Raw genomic sequence first — 27,851 nt, 5'->3', positions numbered from 1 at the left:
AGAAACACAAACTGTGAAAGAGCTGCCTCCAACCTCCAGCCCTGAGGCTGGCATGGAGCTGAGAGCAACGAGCAAGAGTTTCCTGGACTAGAGAAAATAAACCAGGAGTCTGTACTATATTCTTAAATATGGTTTAATACTCTTCTCCATTTCTGTACATCACAACACCAAGATATCACTGCTTGGGATCTCTCTGCAGAGGCTATATAGTATGCAAAGGCTAGGATCTCCCACCCCCACTGAGTGTGTCTGCATGTGTAAGTGTAATACATATCAGTATATATTGATATACACATCAATATATAATGCAATATATATCACTGAAGAGAACACATTGATTAAAGAAATACAAAAATTTGGCATCATTTCCAAACTTAAATAGTAAAAATAAAAACTACAAAAAGGAGCTGCATACCCTAATGTATCATGTGAAACAACAAGCAGTATATTCAAAAATGTAAATTTACAACCAATTTTTGTGGTCTTGTCATGTCACATTAGACCCATTTACAATGGCAAAATCCAGAACATACTGCTGTGAGGGCCAGGGCTGTGCTCAGCCCTGAGCAGACCCAGCCCCATCTCCCGGGGGAGATTCCAGCTTGGAGGTGAGGACGGCAGCGAAGGCGCCGGCCAGGTTAGGGACCAGGGGGACAAATGGTATTGCTCACAAGGACAGGAATTTTGGACCTCAAACAACAGTGTGGCAGAAATTTGAAGAGAAGCTCCCTCTGTTCAAGTGAACCAGGACAAGAGGCAAAGGTTTGCAGCTGGAACAGGAGCTGCTCCTGAGGGAAGCACCGGGAGCAAAGCTGGGAGAGCTCCCAGGGAGGGAGCAGGGCCTGAGCTGTGCCACTGCTCCCCTGGGACAGGGCCTGAGCTGTGCCACTGCTCCCCTGGGACAGGACCTGAGCTGTGCCACTGCTCCCCTGGGACAGGAGCTGAGCTGTGCCACTGCTCCCCTGGGACAGGAGCTGAGCTGTGCCACTGCTCCCCTGGGACAGGGCCTGAGCTGTGCCACTGCTCCCCTGGGACAGGGCCTGAGCTGTGCCACTGCCCCCCTGGGACAGGGCCTGAGCTGTGCCACTGCTCCCCTGGGACAGGGCCTGAGCTCTGCCACAGCTCCCCTGGGACAGGACCTGAGCTCTGCTGTGCCACTGCTCCCCTGGCACAGGACATGAGCTGTGCCACTGCTCCCCTGGGACAGGACCTGCCCTTGAGCCACTGCTCCCCTGGGACAGGACCTGAGCTGTGCCACTGCTCCCCTGGGACAGGACCTGAGCTGTGCCACTGCTCCCCTGGGACAGGACCTGCCCTTGAGCCACTGCTCCCCTGGGACAGGACCTGAGCTGTGCCACTGCTCCCCTGGGACAGGACCTGAGCTGTGCCACTGCTCCCCTGGGACAGGAGCTGCCCTTGAGCCACTGCTCCCCTGGCCTGCACGGCCCCTGACCCCCAGAGTGTCACCAGCAGGCTGGGCACACTCCAAGGATGAGCTCCCTGATCTATGGATACTCCATGGAACAGGCAGGACACAAAGCCTGGGCAGTCTGGGACCATCCAGAGGTGATCCTTTACCTCCTGAAGGGCACATCCCCACAGGACACACACTGCTGGGAGCTGGGCTCCCAGGGCTGGGCTCCCAGGGCTGTGCCAGTGCTCCACGGATCAAAATCAAATATTCCACACTCCCAGCACTAATTCAGCCTTCACTCCACTGACTCAGTATTCCTGTCAAACACCCACTTCCATTTAAGACCTGTGGGCTCAAATTCACATAATCAAGGAAACCTTACGCAGTCCTAAAGCAAAAAGAAAAACTTACTGAGGAACAAAAAGCCAAGTGTACCTTACTTCACTGAAATCTCATGTTTATTTTTGTCAAGACTGAAAAAAAAAAAATAAGTTCCTGAAGGCTGCACTGCTCAAATCCAAATTAAGCCCAAGACTCCAGCAGCATTTTCATTGCAATCCATGAAGTGCATTTCCTAGTTTGTAAGAGCAGTGGTTCTGCAAATAGATTAAAGCACGGCTGGTGAGCCTCCCCAAACCATCAGAATTTGCAAGCCACATGTAATGAACTAGCACTCAGGTCAGTGTCTCCTCAAGCTTTTGAAGAGAATTATGGCTCCAACCTCGTTCCACTTCTTCTGCAGGCTAAGCTGAGAATGCCATGTAAATGGGTCATGGCGCTGCCAAATGCAGCAATTGATTTCTCCAATCAAAGTATAAAGAAACAAACCAGTAGGATCTTACTTCTATTAATTTTGGAAGGAAGAGGTTTACAGCAGTTAATGTATCATGAAGGTTAAAAAAATCATTTCCATAAAATACAAGAGCAACCAATTTCACCATTGAGTAAAAGTAAAAACTGGGATTCTTTTTAAATTAGTCCAAAGTGGCATATAGGAACTTAGTAGTTTGCTGCTGTACTGACACTATGACAAATCAAAGTGTAGGGTTTTGCTTTCTTAAATCCAAATGCTCGTGGATCAAGTTCTGGAAATGTTCCAATTCTAAGGCAGGGATCAGTTGAGTTTTCCACCATGAGTTTGCTCCTTGGGTTGGATGCTGGAGGGGCGAGGCACGTGTTGCCAGACCCAGCTCGACTACCTAGTAGTCATCAAGGTCAAAAAATTCATCGTCTCCTCCTTGGTATTCCATGCCCTGGAAGTCCACCCGGTACCGCAAGATACCTGCCAAAGAAAGAGCCTTTAGCTTCCCCAGGCACAGCTCCCCCAGCCCCCCACTCGTGGCCTGGCAGCAGACAGGCAGGTGCACTGAGAAGTGGCACAGGGACTTCAGTGCCCAAAGGAAACTGCCAGCCTGGCCAGCTTCCTCCTGGAAAAGCTGAGCCTGCTCTAGGGCTGCATCTCCACAGAACACCAGGGGCACCCCACTGCTCCCAGTGTCACTGCTCAGACCCAGGCCTGACCCAGAGGGTCAAATCCAGAGGGCAGCTGGCACTGCAGCTACTCGTACCATGCAGTAAAAGCAAGATTCAAGTGTCTGCTTTTCTCTTCCTGCCCAACACACCAGCCCAGGGTTCTGGAAATCCTGTATCCCTGGAATCACTTAGTGAGGTGAAGGAGATTTTCAAGGACATTTCCCTTCCAGCCTACAGGGCGTGGGAGCAAAGAGGATCCCACTGTGCAATGAGGCTGGATCTGGCAGGAAATGAGAGACTCCTGGAATTACAAACCCTGAAACTCAGAAACCTTGCTCCTTATGGAGCCAAACAGTCCAAGGTTCTCTCCTCCCGACGGGTGTTCTCTGCACCCTAGGAATTCCCCTTCACAATGCACCACTCCCTGGCTCACATCCAGCAAAGAGAGCACAGCCAGTGGCACAGCTCTGTCTGGAGCCCCTGGCCAGGCAGGACTTGGAGCACAGCCCTGCTGCAGCTCCACCTGCCCAGGGTTTGTCAGACTGGCACTGGAGCCTCCTGCCCTTCTGCCAGGTGTGGCTGATGCCCAGTGGGCTCCAGAGCAGGACTGGCTTCCTCAGGCCTCACTGCTCCAGAGGAGGGACTAAAACCACTTTTCTTTTGAAAAGAAGCAGAAGATCAGGGAGGAAGAAGCAGAAGTACAGGGAGGCTCTGAGAGATGAGCAACAGCTCCAAGTGCTTCAGGAACAGGGCTGGGGGTTGTCAGAGCCCCCAGGGCAGGGCAGGGGCTGCCACCAAGCCCCTGTGCAGACAGAGCCAGGCAGCTCGGGCCCCCCTGAGCTCCAGCAGCTGCACAGGGGGACAGCCCAGCCCTGAGCCCTGCACAGGACACAGGCTCTGAGGAACAGAGCAGGAAAGTGACAGGGCCCAACATGGATCACCATCCTGCTGGACAGGGAATGAATCCACCCTGGAGAACACAACTGTTTCTCCAACTGGTTTCATGATTGACAGAAATAAGATTAATCCCATCGTGTTGGCACCAGATTATCAAACCAACCACTAAACAAGACAAACACATTTTCCTCTTGCAGTTTACCTCCAATTCCTCCAAATCCTTTCACAAATTGGGATCCTTCTTGTGATTTGTCTGTAACAATTTCCAATGTTGCTCCAAATTTCTTGTAGTTGTTTGCAAACCACTCCAGTAGGGGCATACTTTCTATGAGTTCATGTTCCTGCCCAGTCTGTGGAGACATTAGAAGGGAAAAATAAATAATAAAACCCTGTTACAGTCACTGTGAGTTCAGTACTGAGAAACCCCCCCCAAGTTGGCTCCATGGCTTTGTCAGCTGTAGCAGGGACAGCAGCCCTCATGCTCCACAGGGACATTCTGGGGGAAGGCATTCCTGGCACAACTGCACCAGGCAAGGGCAGGCAGAACCACCAGCTCCTGGTGCTACAAAATTAATCACTGACAGTTTTGGGCCTCTGCTATGACATTTAGTGCAGAAGCAGGAGAAAAACTGCCTTGGCTCTTCTGCTCCAGTGTCACTCCATGGTACATCTCTGCTTCACTGCTCATTCAGACTTGCTCTGCCCCCTGCAGAGATTGCCCCCTCATCCAGCAGGCCCTGTTCTCAGGCAGGAACACTGAGGCATGCAAGCACAGAGCCAAAAGGCACCCTTTTCTAAGCAGGAAGTGTAGTGATTATTGTGAAACAGAAACAGCTCACTGCAGGTAACACTGCAAACCCTCCACGCACAGCAGGGGTGGGCAGTCCTCCCTCCAGGAGGGAAAACAGCTGGAAATGGCCCCCAGGCACAGCCCACGTGGGACAGATCCCCACCCTTTGGCAAGGGACACTTTTTTCCCAGTTTATTCTGCAAAGTAACACAGCCCTGGTGCCCGAGGGCTGTTTGACCTGCACGGGCAGGAAACTCGGGCAGCAAATGACAGTTCCACGTGTCAAAGCATCCCAAAGCAGACACTCTCTTGGCACCTGATCCAGGTCACCATTCCTGACCTCACAGTGGTTCTGCACAAGCAAATCAGTGCCAGTAAGCAGGAAGCAATGGGTCTGGGGGCTTGCCTGCATGGTGGCTACCAAACCCTTGGAGGTGTTGGTTTGGCAGTGCTCAAAGATTGACACTGCCCATTTACACAACCTTGGCATTGGCAGCAGGGAAGAGAAAAGCAGGTGTAGGATCCAAGGGGTTACACAGGAAGAGCCCCAGGTTCCTGCCCTGAGGTGTCACTGAGTGCCAGAAAGTCACTCTGCTCAGGTGTTTGGGACAAACTTAGCCCACATGTCCAGAGCTCTGCAGCAACACACTGAGAACAAACCCAGAAGCCCCAAAGCTGAAATACCTCCTTGTCTGTGAAGTGGGATTTATCCTTCTCTTGCTCTGGTGTCAAATACAGGATCTTCTCTTCTGAGAAGGGAGGAAAAAATGGTAATATTACTTTGGGTAAGGCTTCAAGATGCAGTTTAAAGGCAGCAGGAGACTGAGCACAGCCAGCAACCACAGCACAGAGGGTCTGGGCACCACCCCTGCCTTCCTTCCTCTCCAAAGCTCTGTGAGCAACCCCACAGGGCACAGCAGCACAGAGCAGCTGCAGAGCCAACACAGAGGGGGACAGGTCCCACTGCAGGACCAGGAATTGCGTTGCTGGACACAAGGTCACCTCAGTCTCCCCTCTGCTATCACACTCACAAAGCTGGAAGGAGGTTCCAGGCTGGCCCTGGGACCAAGTGCCCCCCTGGCACTGCAATTCCCTCTGTGCACTGGAACCCTGCTTGTTCCAGCTTTTCCCCCAGAGGCTGGGAAACCTGCAGAGTAACACAGACCTACACAACCTCCCTGTGGTCAGATGTCCTCAGGGAGCTCCTCCAGCCAACCCATCCCAGTGAGGCACCCCAGGTGTCAAACCCTGAGAGCTTCCAGCGTCCCAGAGCACCACGTACCCTCCGTGCCTTGGCAGTGCAGGACGTATCTCATGATATCCAGGTTCTCATAGACTATCAGGATCTCTACTGCTCCCATTTCCAGAGCCTTTAGTGTATCTTCCACACCAAAGCAGTACTTCCCCGTGTCCTGGCTGATCTCATCGAAGTATCGTCCTGCAGGGCACACAGAGCCTCCGTGAGCACCCAGCACAGCACACAGGCTGCACCTCAAACAAGCTGCACCTCAATGCAAGGAGCTGTGAGGAGCAGCTGCCACAAGAAGACCTGGAACGAAGGGGATCTCTGATGGAAGGACAGAGAAGGTCCAAGAAGTCTGGTGTGGAAAAAGAAACCAACCAAATCTCTCCCCCATACCAGCACTTGAGGGGTCCAGGTGGCAAAAAGAACCACTGCAAGTGCCACTCTCAGCCAGCATGGCAGGGCTGGGGAAGCACAAGGGCACTGCCAGGAGGGTGAAAGCAAGAGCAGCACCTGTGCCACACACCTGGCTCAGGAGGAGGCTGCAGCGCATCACATACCTATTAGCTTTTTCTCTTGGATGAATTTCACATTAGAGAGGACCTCAGTTGACAACTCAATTGCTTGATTGAAGCCATTTTCTCCTCCATATGAAATATCAACTAGTTTGAGCACTTTGGATTGCAACCGCTGAAGGAGAGAAGGAGGAGACAGGAAATGGTGAATCCACCCCAGAGCAGGGCTGGCACACTCCTCACCCTGCCATGGGAGTCACTGCTCTCATTACTGCACTTCACCTGAGGCACCTCTGAACACACTGTACTGAACCACAGTTTTCAGGCTACAGGGACCAGGATTCGGTTTACTGGAGGTAAATTCCAATAAAGCTTCTGCTTTAGATTTGGGAACACAAAGAATGCAAATGCCAGTTCCAAACCAGGGAGGACAGATTTCCTATTAGCCCTGTTTCAAGAACAGGAGCTCTCAGCTCCTTGCAGGAGGTATTAGGAATGGGAGACTTCTTTGGACACATCACATCTTCAGTTTTGATCAAATCCCTTCAGATGCCAGAGGTACCTTCCTCTGCTACAATCAGCACTGACTGACGCTCAGACACGTGGCCACTCACCTGATCAAACATGTCAGACTGACTGAGCTCAGTTTTGAAGTCGGCCGAGCCAGCGAGGACGAGCCCGGCCACGTTGACCTTGTCCCCGGAGATGAAGAGCTGCACGGCCGTCTCGGCCACCTTGCGCACGTAGTTGTGCCTCTTCTCCATGCGCAGGCGGGCGAAGCGCAGGGCAGACTGACCTCCTCTGCCTGCAGGGAAGGACAGGGCAGCCATGGGGGACCCACTGCCCGCCAGCAGCGTCCTCAGGACACAGCTGGCCCGGAATAACCGCAGCCAAGGGCTGCTGCAGCCTCCTGAATTCAGCTTGCCATGAGCCGAGGCAAGGGCTGCCATGGAACACTCCGAGAATAAAGAGGGTCCATTCCCACCGGGAGGTTTTTCTCCACAGAGGAAAATGTTTCTTTTCTTTCTATAAAGACCTGCAGCTCTGTAGAAATGGAACACCTGAGCGCATCTTCTTTCCCCGTATCCTCAGTAGAAGCCACCTCCTTTGTACACCGCCTCAAACACTGCTGACACAGCACAGCCCAGCAGTCTCTGCTGCACAGCCTCACTGGAGGCAGTGCTTTTGTTTCATTTGGTCCCATCCCACTCTACAAAGGACAGCAGGCTGGGAGTAACCAGCAGACAATTTGCTGAACTCATCAGTGGCTGGCTACAAGACAGCAGCATAGAGTGGAACTCGAATTTGCCTTGCTCCACGAGGCCCCGTGCTCCCTGCAGAGAGCAGCTCGCTGCTCCTCCCTGTGGGGTGCACACAGCACCAGCACATCAAACCTTAACTGACCACCGAGTGGGATTACTGCTTGTGCTACTAATACTCAGTTACAATTGTCCCAAAGCCAAGGAAAAGGGTCAAATGCAGCAAGAAATGAAAAGTGCCACTTCTGAGATCAACTGAGTATTACTGTGCTTCATGAATTCTGACAGAAGGCTCAGACTGGAGGCTTTGCTGTCAGATTCCAAGGGAGCACAGACTCGAGCAGAGCTAAACCCCCACGGGCCAAGTTCCCTCCTTCCACCCCCACAGAGCGGCCCAGGAGAGGCTGCTGCCCTCGGCAGAGCCAGAGCGTGTTACCGTGCTTCTTTGGAAGATCCACAGTGAACTTGTGCAGCACCTCCCGCGTGTTCCCCTGCAGCGTTCCGAACAGGGCCCCGCTCCCGTCTATCACAATGAAGCCAAACTTGCTGTCATCCGAGAGCAGCGCCGTGAGGGCCTGCAACAGACACGGGCTCTGAGCGAGGGCCGGGCCAGCACAGCCCCATCAGGCTCAGCTCACAGCTGCTCATGGCTCTATTTTCATTGATAAAGTGGAGGGAAACCAGCTCATTCAGGAGCTGTAACTGATCCAGATCACTTCAGAATCCCAGGATTGTTGGAAGAGCCCTTAAAGACCTTCCCCCGCCATGGCAGGGACACTTCCACTGTCCCAGGCTGCTCCCAGCCCCAGTGTCCAGCCTGGCCTTGGGCACTGCCAGGGATCCAGGGGCAGCCCCAGCTGCTGTGGGCACCCTGTGCCAGGGCCTGCCCACCCTCACAGGAAGAATTCCTTCCATACATAATCCCATCCCATACAACACTGTCAAGAGCACAGAGGAAACTCAAGTTTAATTTTCATCATCATTTCCCAGCTTTGCCAGTTCCCCACCTGAGGTCATGGGCAGGTGTGACAGCAAACTCTGGAGATGGGCTCTGGAGAGTGTGCAGTGAAATGGACCCACCTCTCTGAGGCTGCCTCACCTGTCTGGCAGGTACAACTGGAGCAGTAATTCTCCTGGCATTCCAGCCAGGAAAGCAGAACTTGCTCAGTTCATTGTCAGTTCAGTTTTGTAGTCCAAAGCACTGACACAGCCTCCCTACCACCACTACTGGTCTGCTGCACCTGCTGACTTCAAGTCCCACAGGCAGAATGATGAAGTAAATCTACAGCAGCTGTAGCAAATCCAGCCTTACAGAGCACCAGGAACAGCAGCAGTAATAGTCCTGTGCATAACTGGCTGTGGAGAAGACAGCCAGAACATTTGCTGCAAAATGAAGTTATCCTTCAATTTTCCTCCCTTTAAAAAAAGCAGCTGAACATTTCCCATAAGGTCATTTAAGTTGCCCAACCAAAGCACAGAGCAGTATCAAGGTTTTTGAGTTCATTTTGCCCAAGCACCCAAACTCTGCACTCCTTGCTCAAGGCAGTCTCTCAGCTGCTGCTCCCTCAGGGGCTGTCTGAGTGGGCAGAAACATCCAGCACACACAAACACACACACTCCTGCTCACTTACACATGCCCAAAAAAGCAATAGCCAGAATCCTCTTTCTGGCTGGCAAAACCCCATCAGTAGGATGGGGAACTTGTCAAAACTCCAGATTGCTTGAAGTCACCAGTTTAACACCGAAAGTGATGGTGCTGGGTTACTGCACGGGACCTCGAGCTGCCTGCAGGGCTGTCAGCCTGATTACTGGGCTGAACTGAAAGGATAAAACCCATCAGGCATCTTCTTCCAAAATCCACACAACGCACGATGCAGCTCTCAAGCTTAGAAGAAACAGAGGCTAATGTTTAATGGAATCTCCTGGCCAAAGTAAATATTCTGTATTAATTCCTCAGCAGTGGGATGAATGAGAGGAGGAAGTGGCATATTACACTGCAATCTATTGAACTGGGACTGAGCCAAGCAAAACGTGGGACTGGAATGAATGCTCCAGCCAAGGTATCAAAGTAAGTCATTGTAAATCCTACCCCTCAGACACACATCAGGGCTCACAGCCCCCTGGGGGAGTTACTTCAGTTTCACACAGGCAATAAAATACCTAGAAGACATCTTATCAGATGCTCTTGCCAGGCAGCACATGACTACAGCTCTGATTTCTTGATTTCCTCTTATTTTCATACAGTACCAATGATCAGCAAATCCTTGATCAGCCTGGGCAGCAACTGCACAGTCTGACCTGTGAAGCACCAAGGGACCATTGCCTTTGTTCTGCTCCCTCGGCCTGGACTGCCCTTCCTGCCTGCAGCTGTAGCCCAAAGGTGAGGAGCAGCCCTTCCTCCCACTCCTCCCTGGACAGTTGTGGGTGCCTGAGCAGCTGTCCTGGCTGTCAGCCCAGCTGGGGCAACCACGGGGTTCAAGGCTCTGCAGCCAGAGAGGGGGGCAAAGGCAGAGCTCAGAGCTCACAGCCCCCAGCAGGCTGCTCCAGCCCCAGCTGACTCTGCAGGGCAGGCAATCCCCAGGGAAGTAACCCCACAGCCAGGGGAGAGCACAGAGCCCACAGAAGGAGGGGCTGGCAGTGACCCCATCATCAGGAGCAGCAATTCCCACAAATTCCCCTCAGGTCACTGCCACCCGTGGTGAGCAGTGCCACACACCAGCATCAGTGGATTTGCAGCTGCTCCTGGGAACAGCCTGCTGGGCACTTCTGTATGGAATCAGTGCCCTGAGGCAGCAGCTGCAGAGGAGACCAAATGAATCCATGTCCTGACAGGGCAGGAGGAAACCCAGCACCCTCCCACCGGCCACAGCAGCAGGGACAAACACCTCCCTGGGCTTGGCATCCTTGCTCTCTACTGAATTCTCTGATTTGGCTCTTGCTTTCACTCATCTATGGACACAGGGAGCCAGCAGAACTCCAGACCTGTGCCTGTGCACACATTTTTGCTCCTGGGAGGTCAAAGGCATGTTGGGATTTCATCCTTTGTGGGGAGACAGAATAGTAGGGATGGACCTCACCTGTGCAACAAGCACACCTTTCCCTGCTGCACTCCTGCCCTCTGGAAGCCACTTATGGATCACATCTCCACAGACCCAAACAGACAAGCAGAACTACATCACTGGAGGGCCTGCCAAGCCCATGTCAGATGGGTCTCACAACAGGCAATTAAGTCTCAGGCCATACATTTATCATGGGAAACATCAAGGACATGAGGGGCACTGCAAACATTGAGACCTCTGCACCTGCCAGAGCCAAAACAGCCTCAGAGGCCATACACTGACTGCTGTAATCCACATTTCTTTCAATATGCCTCAAACCATTCATTTAACTTAATTAGGTGTTGGATAAAAATAATCCCACTTCCCCTAGACAGATTAGGCACATGCCAGTTCTCCACCAAGGCTCTCAGTTAACACATCTGATAGCAAGACTGGCAACACAGATGTTATCTTGGCAGTATTTTAAAGCCTGACTTGGAATAGTATCTATGGGCCTCTGTGGTTAAGAAAAAACCACCTTTCCTCCAGTTACAGAGAGGAGCTCTTGTCTGTGGCTTACACAGACTCAGGGCTGGGAGGAGCTGGGCAGTCCCTCAGCTCCCTCAGCAGGCATTCCCCATCTCTGGCAGGCCAAGCCCTCCAGTGCCCTCCCCAGGGCATGTTCCTGCTGCCCTCCTGGCTCAAGCACAGCCAGGCTGTGCCCAGACCTTGGCTCCTGCAATGGGGAGTCCTTACCTCCGTGTGGAATTTGTTGTCACACAAATACAACGACGTATTGATTGGTTTGAAAGGTTCAAAGTCAATGTTGACTTTCTTCTCTTTTCCTTCTTCTGTCACAATTGTTCCACAGTAAACAACCAGACCATTTGGAGGTACTACAAACAACACAATGCAGGTTTAGAACATTAAGGAATGTGGCAAGCTGTAGCCATCAAAAACTGACTGCCAGCCCTTGAGACTTGTAGCAGAGTTGAAATTCAAGATCCCAAACTTTTCATTTTCCCTTTTCCCCACCTCATTCCCTCCCAGGTCTCTACAATGGGAAACAAACTCATTTAGTGCCCCTGCAGTAGACATGCACCTGCCTCTTAAACCCCTGAGTTTCCAAGCTCACAGCCCCCAGAGAAAGGCTGAGCAGCCCCTGAAGCTCTGCTGGTCCCCACACAGGGATGTTCAGAGTGGCCATCCCAGGGAAGGCCACAGGCCAGTGCAAAAGCAGTAACAATGAACTCTCCCAGGGCTCATCTGAGATGGCCTGGGTCTGCTCCCCCCAGAATGATGGCAGCTGCTCAATGCCATGCTTAAGGCACCCAGAAGTTTCTGCTTGACAGAAAATTGCTACTTTAACACAAATGAACTATTGCAGAACATCCACCTCTTAAGCCTGGCCAAGTTTAGCAGAGTCAGCACTAAGGACAGAATCATGACCCCACTCCTTAAAGACAAGGACCACCTTACTATCCTAGTCCCAAAGTCCACCCCTGAAGTAGCCATCCAAGGGCAACATACCTGGAATATCAGTGCAAAACAGCAGCACAGGCCAACAGATTTGATTAGCAGAAAACTGCATAGTGCAGGAACTTAAGGCTGCTTCCAAGAAAGGGAAGTGTGCCAGCATCCATACAAGCTAGAAGTTACCTTTGTTATAGAGTTTCAGTCTTTGCTGTACAGATGTGATGGCTCCCAGCACTGAAAGGCGATTCACTCTGGACTTTATGTTGGAGGCAGTGCCAAACTCGTCCGCTAACATTTTTGCCACTCGCGAGATCTGGTCTTTGGGGGGAATGATCAACGAGATCATGCTGGTGCCATTGCTGGGGGGAAAAAAAGGGATGTGAGCAGGCAGCAAAGCAACAAGCACCCTCACATCATATCCCACGTCCACAGCTCTCTCCTCCTTCCCCCAAGGACACTTCTTCACTGCCACTGGTGTAATTCCCCTTGTGCTGGACAACAGAGGGAAAGAAAACAAAACCAAAACAGGCTCTTCTTCAGTGCTCAGCCTCTACCAAGCAAGTCCTCCAAAAGCTGCTGGTTTACTCTGGGGTATGACAGAACACATGGAAGAACTTCACAGGAAGAAAGAACACGTGTACAGACCAAGGGCTGTGAGCAGAAGGAATGGAAGCAGCTCCCAGCAGAGATTATTTAAAACAATGCAGCCACATACTTCAAGGACATCTTAGAGCCCATTTAATTTGTTCTCAGACAGCTGGAGCACTAAGCAGCCCAAGTACTGTCTTAACATGTTGTTTTCCTCAGATTAACACAGAAAACTGAACTGGAAGGATCCCTTTGTCACAGTCTTTTCTGTTTTCCCACTATCACTTTTCTCCCCAGAGCAGCTCATCAGCTCTGGCAGCTGCTTTAAGTGAACTGTGCTAAGCACACACTGCTGCTTCACCAGCACCAACGCCAGCCCCAGAGAAGATAAGACCCCACAAATCATAGAACAGGCTTAAATTAAAGGAAAATAAATTTGATGTTCATTTTTCCTAGGGCTTTCGGGTGGGTCCTGCAGAAATCTTAATCCCCTAAGCTGCCTTGTGGTTCAAATCCACCCAAAACCAGAAGGAAAACTGGGGAAGCTCCCATCCACCTTCCAGCAGGTACCTCCCATTTGCCACTGAAGTATCCCAGATGTCTGAAGTGCTGCCTCTGCATTGTCTCAGCTTTAATCCAGACCTCATGCTTCCCATTAGAGTAATGGCATAAAAATCAAATCCCTCATCGTATCCTCCAGCTCTCTCAAGGGCAAACCAGCTAAGCTCTGTGAAAAAGCCTCTTCTCAGGATTCTGAGTCAGAGCACCAACAAAGTGCTTTTCAGACACCAAACCCCAGGGTTTTGCTCTTTTACATTTCTTATGGAAGGAGCCTACCCCAGCCCCTGCCTGCTGCTGTTTCAGGCTGTCACGTACCAGTGTCCTGCTGAAGTGTTTGGGCTACAGAGGCAGCAGGGAAGTGCTTTAAAAAGCATCACTTCATTAGCTTCTTTACACAAGTTGTACAGCCCTGTCCCAAAGATACTCAATCCAGGCCAAGTTGAAATGGAGGCTGGTAGGTCAAATAAGTCCTTGACCTTAAAGACAACTAATTGGTTTTACCATCTGAGCTCCCTGACACACCAGCCAAAGTCACAAAGCCACACTGGCCTGTGTTATTCCCAGGAGGAGCTCTGAGCCATGCTGGCAGCTCTCAGGCTTCCAGGTCACCCCAGCCAAGAATACTCCACAGCCCACTCAATTAAAGCAGTTACCCACCCCAGTGAATGGCACCAGCCTCAGGGGACAGATAATGGCTATCATTTCCAGCAGGCTCCTTTGACATGAGGCTGATCAGAATGAAAGCAACTCTTCCCCACTTCTGTGGAAGGAGCACTCCTGAGTTAACTTCTCCTCTCAAAGAAGAAAGTCTTATGACTTCCCAGGGATTAGAAAGCTCTGCCCATCACACCCAACTTCCTGCATCCTCTAAGGGCATCCAGTGTGGCAGGTGGGAGTGGGACTGTTACACCCCTTGGGCACTCCATGGCTCTCCTGCTACCAAGAGATTGCATACAATTTTTCCTGAATTGAGGACAGAGGGGAAAGAGCAGGGAGCAAGTCCTGTCACAAGCTGTCTGGAAGAAGAGCCCAATCCCCCCACCTACAAACTCCTCACAGGAATTTGCAGAGAACAAGAAGGCCCCCCTGAGCCTTCTTTTCTCCAAGCTGAGCCCCCCCAGATCCCTCAGCTGCTCCTCACAGGACTGACTCTCCAGATGCTTCCCCAGCTTTGTGCACAAGAAGGAAGGCTGCATGTGCACTCCCAAGAGCATTTCCTCAGTAAAAAGTCATTTAAAAAGCCCCCATCAGTTTTCAAATGCAAGCCACCCCCCTCAGATGCCAGCCTCTGGCCTTGTGCTGTGTTCCAGTGCCCCAGAAACACTGCTGCCAGCACAGAGCATGCACTGGATCCTACTAGGGGTTACTGATCCTACACACAGCACCTCATCCATCAGGCAGGGTCACAGCACTGCTCCTCAGGAACACCCCAGCCTTCACAAGCCTTGGTGATTCATCACTGCAAACAAACAAAAGGGTCTCAGAGGATACACTCCCCACATTTAAATCTCCAACTAGTTCAGCACAGCACAGTACTGTGCCTGGGCCAATCCTTCAGCAAATTCCAGTCTGGATTTGTATCCAAAAGCACCTTCCACTACCAACATCAAGTGCACTTCTCAGGTTTGGCATGCTCCACCACTATTTACACTGTCAGAGCTATTTCAGGCTCTAACCAATTCCTGCAGAACCCAGCAAAACAGCTGGCATGCAGCTTGCCACAGGAGCAACCTTCCAGGCTGCTGGAAGCCTAGAGCACAAGGAACCAGCCAGCTTGTACCCATGTTCCCACGCACCCAGCACTCCACGGGATCACTAAACAAGCAAACAACCAAAGACTGAGACCAGCAAGACACCAGCTGAAGCAGATGGGCACCAGCACCCAGGGTGGCTGCAGAACTCCCTCACAAGCTGCCAACATCTTGTTATCCAACCATGCAAGAGCAGCTTTCCTCTTTCAAAGCAAGCTTGTACCTGTCTGTGACCCTAATGCAGCATGGCAGGGTCTAAAAACCCTGTGGTGCATCTGCTAAACTCACCCTAAGGAGACAAAACGCAGCAAAGAGTTTCTAAAAAAGCTGCAATTCAAAAACACTCAGAAAAAAATACGTTATTCTGCAGAGTAAGGCAATTTCTGAGTCTCCTTGGGGTCTTTGCAGCCTCAACAAGATAAAAGGTATTTCTGGAAATCCCACCCTGTCCCTCTGGAGCTAAGGGTTCCAGAGTACACTACCTGGGAATGAGGGAAGGAATTTCCCCATAACCATCCTAAGGCCTCTCAAAAGAGGGCACAGCTGCACCACACCCCTGCTATGGGGCACCACCAAGTGATCTAGTGAGATCAGGGGCACTGCTCACACTGGCAGCTGGGTGTCAAAGGTGCCAGGAGCTGGGTCTGCCCTGCATCACCCACAGCACTCCTGAAGGAAGCATGGACCCCATGCCAGGCTATATCCTGATTTCACAGCACTGCTGAGGTTTTCCCCTGGTTCAGCACACCCAGGTTCCACCAGAGCAGCTGGGAGCTGATGCTTTTGGGCCAAGCTGAGCCAGGGGCTTGCAGAGCTCCAGCCAGTTGCTGTCCCTGTTCTGGCCAAAGAGCTGCCAGTGCCATCCAAGGGCGAGCTGCTCAAGATGTTTGTGATGGAGGGAAACAGCATCCCAGGCCACAGGCCAGCAGCACAAGTGCCACTGCTCAGGGGAGAGGGGCAGAGGAAACAATCAGGAGCATGAGGGCACCGGCCCACACACTGCAAAGAACCAAGGAGGCAGTTCAGTGCCAGCTCTGGAGAGGCAGAAGGCCTGCACTGTCTGCACTGTGGGTACTGCTCACGGTGCCAGCCCTGCCAGGAATGGACAATTAGCTCAGATTTATCAGCACCTGCCATGAGCAGCATTAGGCATCTCTAAGAGAGAGGACAAGGATCAAAGCTCCAGCTTTCCCACACCATAGCAGGTGAGCTCTAGCTTTCTCCCACAGGGTCCTGGAGGGCTGTTTGAGGGAAGAGGGGAAGCAAAAATAAGCAAGTTCCTCAGAAAATCAAGGTTTGTGGACAGGACAGCCTTTCTATTATTAAAACTCCAATGTCACTACAGTTGGAATTTCAGACAACTGTGCCACCAAACAGCTTTCCCAGACACAGAGAGACCTCAGAGCAACAGCTGACAAGTGATCACAGGGAGTGGCAGTGTGGGCAGCCCTGCATTGCCATTAAGCCAGTCCCCAGAGCTGCACGGGAGCGGAGCCACGCCTGCAAGCAGCTGCTGTGGCACCTGAGCAGCTCCTTTCCCTGCCAGGAAAGGAGGGATCCCCCAGGAGCCCTCCCCGTGCTGTGTGTGCAGGCCAGGAGAATGGCTGGGTCCCTTCCAGGAGCAGGAATGGCCCAGAGGATGCTGGCACTGGCTGGGTCCCTGCTCCCAGCCCACGCCACGCTCGGTACCAGGAGCAGGGCTCTCTGTGGACGTGCTCTGTGCCCCAGCACGAGGGAGGCACCAGAGCAGGAGCCCAGAGCACAAAGCAGGCACTGCACCCATCTGGGATGGGCTGCCACAGGCACCCCGTGGCTGCTTTCCATGACGGCTGCCAGAGGAGCCTCCTGCTCTGCGTGGCCATCTCCACCTGCAGGGCTCTGTCACCACGTTCCTACCATCCCGTCACCAGAAGGAACAGCTGAGCAGATCCTCAGACCTTCAGCTTTCAGCTGGCACCAGACAGCAATGTAGTGGTTTTCCAAAAGGCTCCTACCACCTTACACAGCACCGTGCCCCTGAAATGGGTCCTGCACTGCCACAGCCCAAAGCAGCAGCACCCACCACAACTCCCCTCCACCAGGCACACAACCACCAGCACTCTGAGGAGGAGCAGTCAATCAACCTGTCTCCTGCAATTTGGGCTATGAGCTGGCACGGGAGAGCATTAATTTCACTGCCTGCTACATAAATAGCAGTGACTGGCTGCCCTGTGCTGTCAGAGAAGACCTGACAAACAGCAGCTGAGCTGTAGCTGCTCCACAGTGAAACACTTCACACTAACAGCACACTGTGCAATGTGGGATACAGAGGTAAGGGAGGGCAGTCATTCCCTAGGACTCAAAATGGGCTTATTTTTACAGGGCACAGCTTCATGAGCATCCTGCTCTCCCCAGGAACCAAAGGCAGCACCAGGCCTGTGTGTGACTGCCAGAGATTGGCAGGAGCACAGAGCCAACAGCTCCCAGATAATCTGATCCCAACCACATTCCACAGCTAGGAAGCTTTCTATGAAACAACTGTTGCCACACACTGCTCCAAGCCATGGTGCCTTCCCCAGGTAACCTCTGCTGCTCTCCATCCAGGACTGTGCATTGCTGGGCAGGCACAACATATCCCAAGGAGCCCAGGATGCCTGGACAGGCAAGGCTACCCAAACTATGTGGTGGCTAAAGCAGTTCCACGTGCAGCCAGCTGCAAGGCAGATGCCAGCATATTGCTGCAATCCAAGGCAGAACTCCATGGGGGATATCCCAGAGGTGCCAAAGAGCTGCCTGAACCAACACCCACAGTGCTGCAGGCACGAGGCACTTCAGTGAAGGACTACACTCAGGGCACACAGAATCAGTGATGTGAGGAAAGAATACCTGAGGGTTTTCATGCTGTACCTGAGCAGAGATGCTGAATGGAGTGCTATAAAAAGGGAAGTGTCCTTTGGTGCAGGCAAGTACAAAATTGCTGGTTTGGGTTCCCTTCCAACAGCCAGGCCATCAGGCACTCCCCACTCATCCTGCCCTAAGTGCAAGAGCACTGACCTTGCCAGAGGGAAGTTCTACACACACTCTTGCAACTTATGGCTCTGAAAACAAACAGGTCACAGCTGCACCCATTAAAGACTTAATGTCTTTTAATAAGACAAAGCCTTCATCAAACAAAAAGTGGCTCAAGTCCACTTGAGATGCCAGATCTGGAGAGACAACAGCAGATGAAAGAGCTGCACTACTTTTCCTGGAAAACCTGCTAGGAAGGAGCAGGGAATCTCCAGAGTCCAGGATCCCTCAGAGGCCACATCACCTGCAATAAACACATCTGAAATAAACCCAGCAAACACCCTCAGCCTAACTGCTGCTTGGAGGCACCACGGTTTTGTGATGCCTCCACCAGAAGAAGATGAACTCCCCTCCCTGCTCAGCCCATGGGCTCTGAGCACATGGAGCAGGACACAAGCACTGCACAGACACCCAGCCAGAGCACACAGCACTGGGGAGCTCAGTGGGACCCACCACAGCTCCTCTGAGGTTTAATGTGGAGCTGAGCCAAAAGCCAGGCAGAACTTTGTACAGCACAATTTCAGCAGGAACCTCACAATCCCCCAGAGGCATCCTGCATTTCACCCCAGCATGCAGCAGAGCTCTGGATCATCTCCTAAAAGGCAACATGAATACAAGTCATTCCTCAAAGGCTTCCATGTCATCCAAAGAAGGGTGTAAAGGTATAGAAGGGGCCAGTTCCCAAGGAAAAGTAAGGCAGAGTTCACCTCTCTGGATCTACTGATACCTCAGAAGCAGAGAAAAAGGACAAGATGGGGGCAGGGTGGCTATGAGGAGAGGGTTTGCAGAGTCAGAAGACCAAGTAATTAATTCTTCAGGAATCCTTTTCAGCATAAGCATCAACTGGAGAAATTGAAGCCTGCACCCCCCCTCCAGCGAATTGAAGAAACACCCCTGACACTGAATTCCTCCATCAGCCTCTGAATGCCACCTCTCCCCTGAACAAAGGAAAACCACTTAACTGCACAGCATGAGACCATGCAGCTATTCCACCATGGTTCACACAATGCCAGGCTCTCCTGCTGTAGTCCTGCTCCAAAGCCCTCAACAGGAATCTTGTACATCATTCTCCTCTAATGCTGGCAGACTGGATAGAAAAAGCACTTCATGTTACCAGAACCAGCTTCAAGCAGACACTCAGACTGTCCTGCAAGAGTATCCTGCCCTCCTCCCCTCACCCACCCCCCTTCTCAGAGAGGAAAGGCCTCCAGATGCCAACCAAGCTCTGAGTGCCAGCCAGGGAGAAAAGCACCCAGCCAGAACCCACCCTGGAAAACACAAGCGAGCCTCATTTCCTCAGGGCACCCCTGGCTCCAGCAGCCAGGGAAAGCTCCCCACAGGGAGGCAGCAGATGGCTGCACAGCAAAGGAGCAGAGGCGAGCCTGGCCACAGCCTGAGCAAGGGTCAGGTGAGGGAGGCAGTGCCGGCCGCCTGCCAGGAGCTGCCTCCTGAGCTCAGCCTCCCTCACTCCCAGGACACAAAGGAGGTGAGACAAGAAGCAGGTCAGGGACTCCTACTCCTCCACACTGCACGCTCTGGCAGCTCTCCTGTGCCTGAGGGCTGCAGAGGTAGCAGGTGAGTGTGAGCCCTTGGCCACCATGCACCACCTGCCCAGAGGGACATGGCAGCAGCTCCATGCCCAAACTGGGGCCAGCTCTGTCCCCAGACTGGGGCTGGCTCTGATACTGCTGCTCAGGCCACCACCAGCACCCCCAGCCCACATCCCTGCAGCTCCAGGAGCAGAGCCCAATGTCATCCCAAGCACTGAATCAGCACAAGTGCATCCTGCACACCCCTCGGAGAAGGTGAATCAATGCCTCTCCAAAATCCTCGGATCAAAGGCAACACACCACAAAACATAATTGCACAGGCATGTTTTGAATAGGCCTTATTGGCTGCATCTGACCTCATGCAGAAAGCCCGGATGCCCAATTACTGGGAAGTGGAACAGACATTTCTGCACTTCAGACATTTGTGACTCATTGGGAGGCTCAGTTTTGCCACAGCTGCCCTGCTCTCCCTCCTCCTTCTCCAATTATTAATGCTCCAAGTTTAAAAGACTTGTTGCATTATGCTAATGGGCCATTTGGGTACAAGACGTACACTGAGGGACTGAAACAAATCCAGATTTGCTTATTAAGATGCTAATGCCCCAGAGCTACATGGGAATAGGTGGCTAACAGGAGGGAAAAGAAATCCAGTTGCCACAAAGCCAAAAAAGTCTGTCCTCTTTTGAGGTGCTTGTTCCCATCTCCTACCACATCATTCCTCAGGGCTCATTCATTAGCTCCAAGTGAATGATGATCTGTGCATGAATCACACTGCTCACTAATGATTCACACAGTTGTAAAAGACATACCAGGCTGTGCACAGCTACAGGCTGTCAGGCACTTGCTGGAGTTCTGATTTAGAGCCACTTTTCCAGCTCAGGTCCTCCTCAGTCACCTGCTAGTGAGCTCTCTCCAAAAAGCACTTCCTAATTGTCACTGCAATTCAAAAGGAACAGGTACAGCAGCAGGTGAGAGCCCAGGAAATGTTTTACAACTATTAGATTGAGGCAACCAGCAAGATGTCAGCAACCCTTTGGACATTGTCCCTGGCTTCAACTTCCCTGGCTCCTCTTCCCACCTGGCACAGCCTTCTCAGACCTCCCACTCTGAGCACCACTGAAACACGAGACACACTGCTTAGTCCTGAGAGGTCTGACCAGCCCTGCCTACATGAAATCCACATTCAGTTTCTACCCCAGCACTGGGAACACTGGCAGCCTGAAGAGCTCCAACAGAGCAGGGAAATGGTGTGGAAGCAGCTGCTGTTCATCCCACGTGGTTTCCTGCCACAGTGCCCTCAGCTCTCCCTTCTGCCCTGGACTGTTTCTATTCCAGCCTCTCTGCAAACACCTCCTCCCAGTCCTCACACCACCAGAAGCAAAAGGCAGTATTAGCATTATAGCCTCTGCTCAGAAACATGACCTCCTTCAGGAACTCCCCCTGCCCCAGGCAGGATGAGAAAGCACAGCTTGGAGGAAGCAATCTGCCTTGGGTAAGAACTTAAACCACGACCTCTTCCCTGAACACTCCACACTAAGGTCAGATCACCAAGTCAAAGCAGAAAACTCACTGTCAGTAAAGCACAACTCCTGCAGACCCACCTGCTCCTCCAGCCCTTGTCCCACCCAATGCCTCACATTTCCCAGTGGGACAGCCCAGCTCAATTCCAGCTGGAGCAGGACTTTCCTGCAAGGAGGGCCACTAGAGAGATGGCCCAACCAGCTCACAGGAGAGATCCTCAAGCCTCTCCCATGACTGGCACTAGCACAACACAACAGGGCTGCAACCTAAATACACAGCACGAGTTGGAAAGCTAAGGACCACCTTGGCCTGGCTCTGCCCTTGCCAGATGCAGCAGCTCACCCAGGCCCGGGGCAAGGCCTGCATCACACCCCCCATCCTAAGGTGAAAGCTGCAGAAACAGCTCCTGTATCAACAGTTAAACTGACCCAGAGCTCAGGCCCGAGGCACAGCCACAAACATTTCCTGATAAAGACAGGGAAAGAGATCTGCTGCCAGGCTGGGAGCAGGGAAGAGAGCCTCTGGACTGACACATCTCTGCCAGTGCAGGCAGACACCAGTCAGTGCTGACAGATCCCACCAAATGCTCCTCCTGGTGTGTGACACCCCCTTGAGCCAAGAGAGCTGCTCTGGTACCTGCCTGGGCATGGTGGTGGTGTCACACTGAAGCAAGAGCACACCCTAAATCTGCTGTGCCGTGTCTTGTATGGAACAGGAGAATCCACGCTGGAGTTAACTCAGCTACAACACTGTCCCACAGTTATCCCAGCACAATTCCACCTTCAGCACCACCAGCAGGACAATCCACTCACAGGAGAGTACTGCAGGAGCTCTGCTGAACTGAAATACAGCTCAGGCAGCCTGAGAGAATGCCAGCACCATGGCTTCCCAGGACATTGTTCAAAGGAAACTGGGAACGAGGCAAAGCTGTACAGGAGATGGCTGTCACTGACCCCAGTGATCCCCTGACTGCCCCCCAGCAGTGGAGCTGCTGCAGCTCCACCCACAGTGCTGTTAACTCACAGCCAGGTGGGCTCTCAGACCACTTCTGGAAAGGCCCAGCATCCTCACAGTGGAACAGCTTAAGACTACCTTATTCCTCAGAAGCATCAGGTTGTCCAAGCACATCTCAGCCCTGCCAAGCTGCCCAGTTCCAGAGCAGCACCATCCCAGCATATCCCAAAAGAAGGTGTTGAGAAGTGCAGCCTCCTGTTCCACAAGGCTGGGAAAAAGCAGCAGCTTGAACCTAATTCCAAGGCTGGGCTCTTCCATCAGGACCAGCAAGACTCCAGACAGACTTCAAGAGAACCCAGCTGCAAATGATGCAGGCAAATCTTTCCTGTCTAAGCAACAGGTGAGCTTGCTCACCCTCAAGCAGAACTGTACTCCATTTTCCAGGAACTCAAGCAGAACTATGTCTCTCTTTGCAGCAGAGACAGGCCTCTGTCCTTCAGGTGACTTTATTTCTCTCACTTTCTGTTCCTTCCGTGTAGCAGATGGAAGTCTCAACACAGCAGAATGCAAACCCAGGCAGGAACTGCAACACTTTGCTTTCCTCCCAAGACTCTGGGGACACCAAGATGCCCCCTTCTCTTGCCATTTCTCCCTCCTCCAGCTTTGAAACATTTCTTCCAGTTACAAGCAGAATAAGTTACTTGTTCAGACTTTGCTTCTGCATTTGCCCTGTTTGACCCATGTTCCAGAGCACATAATTTGGAAAAATGTTCTTCCCAACACCAGCCTCAGTTGTATTTGCAGTCAGTGCCTTCAGTGACACCTCAATCTTCACCTCTTTTTTTCCTGTTTCAGTAAAATAATCAACAAGGGCTTCTGCTCCCAACAGAGCAAACTCAGGACAGGGGAGATGTCTCCAGAGAGCACATTCCTGAAAGTCTTCCCCTTGGAAGGGAGCTCCACACCCTGCACTCTCACCTGGGGTCTGGAAGCCCCTCTGGCCAGGGAGGGGTCAGTACATTTGTAAGCAGAGATGTTTGCAGAAGAAGGCATTTCTAAGATATGGAGAAGTTCCCAACCATGATTCCAATGTGACATCTCAGGTCCTCTCCCAGCAAAGAAACTGCCTGTTGTTGCTGATACTTGATTTTGCCAAGCATTTACAGCTTAGATTAGCAGAAAGCCCTGCCCATAGCCCAACCAACTATTCAGAACTGCAGAGACCAAAGGAACAAAGAGGGATTGTCAGTTTAGCACTGACACTGAAAAACTGCACGAAGCAACAGCAGAAAAGCCCTGAGAGAGAGGAGAAGAAAGGAAAACACAGTGGCTAATGCTGCTTCTACTTGGGCTGCTGCAGCTCCACAGAGAAAGACACAGCTGCAGCTTCTGGGGGGCCCAGTGTTTCTCCAAATCTGTTCTACAAAACTGAATTGTGTACTGAAAGCAAAATGAATCTCTCAGTAGGGGAGAAGCAGAGATGTCGGATCAAAGCCTGAGCACTCCAAGCTCTCAGAGATGCATGACAAGGGCAAACTTCTGACAAGGCCACAACTGGCCCATCAGGAGCCTCTTACTCCCACCTTCTTCTGGCCACAAAGGTTAATTGCCTGCAGTGCTGAACTGGTCCCTCTGCTTCTCCTCACACCCTGGGCAGAGCCCAGCTACCCCCTCCACCTCACCAAATCAAAAACACCAACTCAGCCACTCTCTACAGGATCACACAATTTGCAACTCAACTTTGGAGAGTTGGAAGGAGATAACTTCTGGTTGAGGAAGCAAGACACAGATAACAGCTCCTTCTAGCCCCTGTCAGCAGAGACAGGGTTTGAGGTGGGGTTGGGGAGTTAAAAATTGTTTTTCATTGTTTTGAACTGACAGATTCTTGCTATAGAGACCAGTGAGAAAGCCAGATTTCCTTAGCAGGGCTGGGAAAACAACACAGGGCATTCCCACTAGGATGTTACCTCCAGGTTTGCAAGGCAGACCTACCCCTGCTGGCCTCCAACTGATCAGCTTCTGGGAAAGCTGAGGTTTTAATCTTTCCCCTGGGTGCTCTGACCAAGCACTGCCCCCTTCCTCAACAATCCCATAAAGGCACTTCTTCGCCCTCCTGACTTCTGTTAACTCCCTGCAGACTCCACTGAGATTTTACCACATGAGCTGGATCAGAGCAGAGGTGCCCCAACCACCACATGCCAAGAGAATGTCTAACTCCAGCTTCCACCATTTCCCGTCCTTTGATCCCCTGCAGGAACAGCCAGCACACAAAACTGGGACACTGCTGCTGGGTCACTAAAGGAGCACATGAGTAAGAGAAGGTGGGGACACCTTCCCAGCGAGATCCTGGCCCTCCACATCACCCTGCTGGAAGGCTTTGCCCCCTAACCCACCCCAGAACAGGTCTTCCTACTCCACAGGAAGAGGAAGCAACACTTCCAAAGGCCGGAAAAGCCTGTTCCACTGCCCCACACCTCCTGTGCCAGGGAGCCTGAGCCTGCTGGGAGCTGAGGCTGCAGCACTTCTCCTCCTCACTGCTCCCAAACCAGGACAACTTTGGCTAGGCCTCCCTGAACGACACTGAACCAGCATCACCTTGCTCAGAGAAGACTTGCTGGCACCAGCACCGCCTTCTTCAGGAGCTGCTTTAGCAGCTGGCACAGATTACATTAAGGAGCAGCAGCATGACCCCCTCCAGATGTGCTGGATCCAGGGGGCATAGCTAAACCTCCTACACAGATCTGGCTGTGTCTGTGGCACCTCTGCTGCACAGCAGAGCTGTTCCACGGATCACTGGAAGAGGGAAGACAGGGCAGACACCTGGGCTGTGGCCCAGGAAGCTGATACCACAAGAGACACCTGCCCTTCAGCCTCCCAGTGTTGCCATAAAATCAGAATTTCAGATATTAAGTTGTATTAGTGGTAGTTATGCTAAGGCTTTGGTAGGCCCAGTAGTCACTTTGTAACCTGTGTTGTAGAAACTGTTACCAAGAAGTTAGAAGAAATCAGCGAAGCTTGCTGAGGAGGTGAATTCTTAGTTTATCTAAAGAATGTACAGTTAAGAACAAATTGTTATCTATGAAGTGTGTTTGTGTGTATACTAGATTTATAGTTTAAAAGCAGTAGAGCACAAGAAATAAATTACCTTAAAGAATGTAGTCTTTGAAGGTACAATAAACTAATCAATCACAGAAAGTGTTGGGAGCAGGCACATAGACTTAGTGAAGCAAAATTTGTGATGAGCTAATCAGACTTCAAAAAGGTATTTAAACCCTGTGATTTGCTTACAAGGGGGGGCTCTGACTTCGGACAGTAGTCCTCAGGCCCCCAGGGCCCTCAATAAAGCACCACATAAAACAACTCTGCTGTTTTGTATCTTTCTACTCGGAGCAGGCAACACCAGCAGCACTCCACCAGCTGCTGGGACCTTCTCTGCAGCACTCATCTACCCAAACAACACAAGACCTGACACTGAAATGGGCACAGCTAGAACCAGGGAGAGACAAAACTCCAACTCTTCATTTCCAAAACCTACCCAGGCTCCCTAAAGGCATCTCATCCAGCAGATGCCTGGAGCTTCCCAAGCCCTTCCAGCTTCCTGGGACCCCTGCGAGCACAAACCGTGCTGCCCACAGCAGTGATCAGCTGGGGCAGCCAAAGTCCACTGTGCCACAGGGGAGGGCAGCCCAGGCTCCCCACTCCCTTCTCCCACCCACCATCCCTGCACAGCTGCATCATGAATCAGAGTAAAATATATTCAGGGAGACTTGTGGCTCGGGATCCCCTCCTGCCTGGGTTAGTTTTCAGCTGAACGACTCCACAGAGCAAGCACCAGCACTAGGGACACGGCAAGACAGCAGCTCAGCCTCTGCCAGCTGGAACCCAGGCTTTTGGGGGGGCCACAGAACGATGCCAGTGCTGCCCCAGCTACAGCAATACCTGTTCAGGTGAGCCTGTGAAAATTTGAGCCACAAGGGTGGCTAAGAAGTGACCCTTCATTTTTATTTTACCAGGCTCTCTGTCAAGACACACTTTCTTTGCTATTTTACAGCCCCAGAACCTTGAAGTCTTGCAATTCCTCAGGCCCAAGAGGGTTCCCAAACGATGGAACCAGCCACTGCCAAGCTGCCCTCTCAAACAGGCACTTCTGGCATGGGGCAGGCTGCAGCAACAGATATTCTGGGGGGACAAAAAAAAAATTAAAGTGCAAGGATTAAAGCGGGATTAGAGACTTTAAATTTCCCACTATCCAAACTTTGGAAGAGCTTACTTGAGCACCTTCGCTGGGAGGAGAAGGGGTGAGAAAGATCAAACAACTGTCAGTAAGGAAAGCACTGAATAAACGCTGCCTCAGCCCCTGCCTCCCTGGCCTTACCCCGCCGCCTTCCCCGGCCCAGCCGGTCCCTTGGGAGCAGCCCAAGGCTGCACGGGGGACAGAGGAGCGTCTCCTCCGGCTGGAATCCGCCTTTTGCCGGTGCCAGCTGGCACGGGGCGGCCGGACGGGCCGGGAGCGGAGCGGGCACCGGGGACACGCACCTGTGCCACCCCCGCCGGGGCCGGGGGGAACCGCCCCGCCCGGGGCCGGGAGCAGCTGCGGGGCCGCGCCGGGGCCGGCGGAGCCCGGGGCAGCCGCGGCCCTTTTCCCGTGCGGGAAGCGCGGTCACGCTTCCACTCCGCGCCCCGCACGGCCCTGCCCTCCCGACCCCGGCCCGCCCTCCCGACCGACCCCCGGGCCCGAGCGGCCGCCGGGTCCCACGCGGCCGCACAAAAGGGCCCCGGGGCCGGGCAGGGGCTGCGCCTCCCGGCCCCCCGCGCCGGGCGGACCCGGGCAGCGCCCCGGCCGCGGCCCCGCTCCAGCCGGGACACCCGGCGCTCCGGGGCGGCGGCCCCGCGGGCCCGGCGCTCACCCACGGGCCGCCTCCAGGCTCTTGATGAGCTTCTTGATCTTCCAGATCTCCACGTTGCGGTCGGCAGCGCTGGGATCGTCCGCCATCTTCTCCCTCCTCCTCCTCCTCCTCCTCCTCCTCCTCCTCCCGCGGCGGCAGGCGCTGCGGCGGGCGCGGCGGCGCGGGACGGGCGGGCGGCGCGGAGCGGGGCGCTGGGGCCGGGTGTGTCCCGGGCGGTGCCGGTGCCGGTCGGGCCCCGCCGCTCGGTGCCCGCTCCCCCCGGCGCGCGGCGCTGACGTCGCACGCGGTGCTCGCGCTCCCCCGCGCCGCGCACCATGTGTTGCAATCGCCTCACATGGGGGCCCTTGACGTCACTTCCGGGGGGAGCCGGCAGCGGGGCGTCGCGCCATTGGCCACCGCCCTTCCCCGTGAGCGCGCGCGAGGCATTGTGGGGCGCGTAGTCCGGAGGCCGCCTGGCGGGGCGGGGCGGGAGCGCGCGCGCGCGTCTCGCGAGAGCTGCGCAGAAAGTCCCGCGCGCGCTTAAAGGACCCGCGAGGGGCGGCGGGGCCGGGGCGTGGCCGGCACCGAGCGGGGATTGAGGGCACGGCCCGGGGCACGGAGCTGGAATAGCCCCAGGGACGGACACTCCACAGCCTCTCTGCACCATCGCCTCAGGTCCGGGCACGCCGCCCTCGGGGGCTTTGTGTCACCGGAGAGCTCGCACTGACCCCCCCCATCCAAGTCACGGACGGACAAGTTCATCAATGCCCAGCGCTGAACCTTGGGGGACACCGCAAGGGAGTGGCCACTGGGCTATGGCCCCCAGGCAGTGCCCAGCCCGTCCCACTGTCCCCTCATCCAGCCCAGTGCCCGGCTCTGCCCAAGAG

The 27,851-nt window shown here is 53.2% G+C and overlaps 1 protein-coding gene across 29 annotated transcripts; it reads right to left on the bottom strand.

The window, feature by feature from the left end:
- Positions 1-115: 115 nt before the first annotated feature.
- On the bottom strand, positions 116-27,149 carry ETF1 (eukaryotic translation termination factor 1). 29 transcript variants are annotated; one of them, XR_009488388.1, is made up of 12 exons: positions 26,986-27,149; positions 12,289-12,464; positions 11,386-11,525; positions 8,028-8,166; positions 6,947-7,137; positions 6,378-6,507; positions 5,857-6,012; positions 5,259-5,323; positions 3,987-4,134; positions 1,245-2,696; positions 1,140-1,210; positions 116-1,106 (listed from the first exon to the last, which is right to left on the bottom strand). XR_009488388.1 is itself a non-coding variant. In XM_059860386.1 (10 exons), the coding sequence occupies exons 1-10, from the start codon at positions 27,069-27,071 to the stop codon at positions 2,614-2,616; spliced, it is 1,314 nt and encodes a 437-aa protein (XP_059716369.1). In that variant the 5' UTR covers positions 27,072-27,149; the 3' UTR covers positions 116-2,613. The 29 variants fall into 29 exon arrangements, 1 of the variants encoding a protein (XP_059716369.1); XR_009488395.1 differs by having other exon boundaries at positions 116-974; XR_009488397.1 differs by having other exon boundaries at positions 116-974; positions 1,178-1,210.
- Between the last annotated feature and the right edge of the window lie 702 nt (positions 27,150-27,851).

This window comes from Haemorhous mexicanus, chromosome 15 (assembly GCF_027477595.1).
Source record: "Haemorhous mexicanus isolate bHaeMex1 chromosome 15, bHaeMex1.pri, whole genome shotgun sequence".
Lineage (NCBI taxonomy): Eukaryota > Metazoa > Chordata > Aves > Passeriformes > Fringillidae > Haemorhous > Haemorhous mexicanus.
This window is presented reverse-complemented; position numbering and strand designations above follow the sequence as displayed.

What these genes read in the sequence shown, in the direction of transcription:
- ETF1 (XM_059860386.1), bottom strand. Translation starts at nt 27,071, where the DNA reads ATGGCGGACGATCCCAGCGCTGCCGACCGCAACGTGGAGATCTGGAAG. An exon ending in GGATCTTCCAAAGAAGCACG is followed by an intron (nt 7,138 to 8,027) that starts GTAACACGCTCT and finishes CCTTCCCTGCAG; the next exon opens with GCAGAGGAGGTCAGTCTGCC. An exon ending in CCAAGAGAAAAAGCTAATAG is followed by an intron (nt 6,013 to 6,377) that starts GTATGTGATGCG and finishes TGTGCCCTGCAG; the next exon opens with GACGATACTTCGATGAGATC.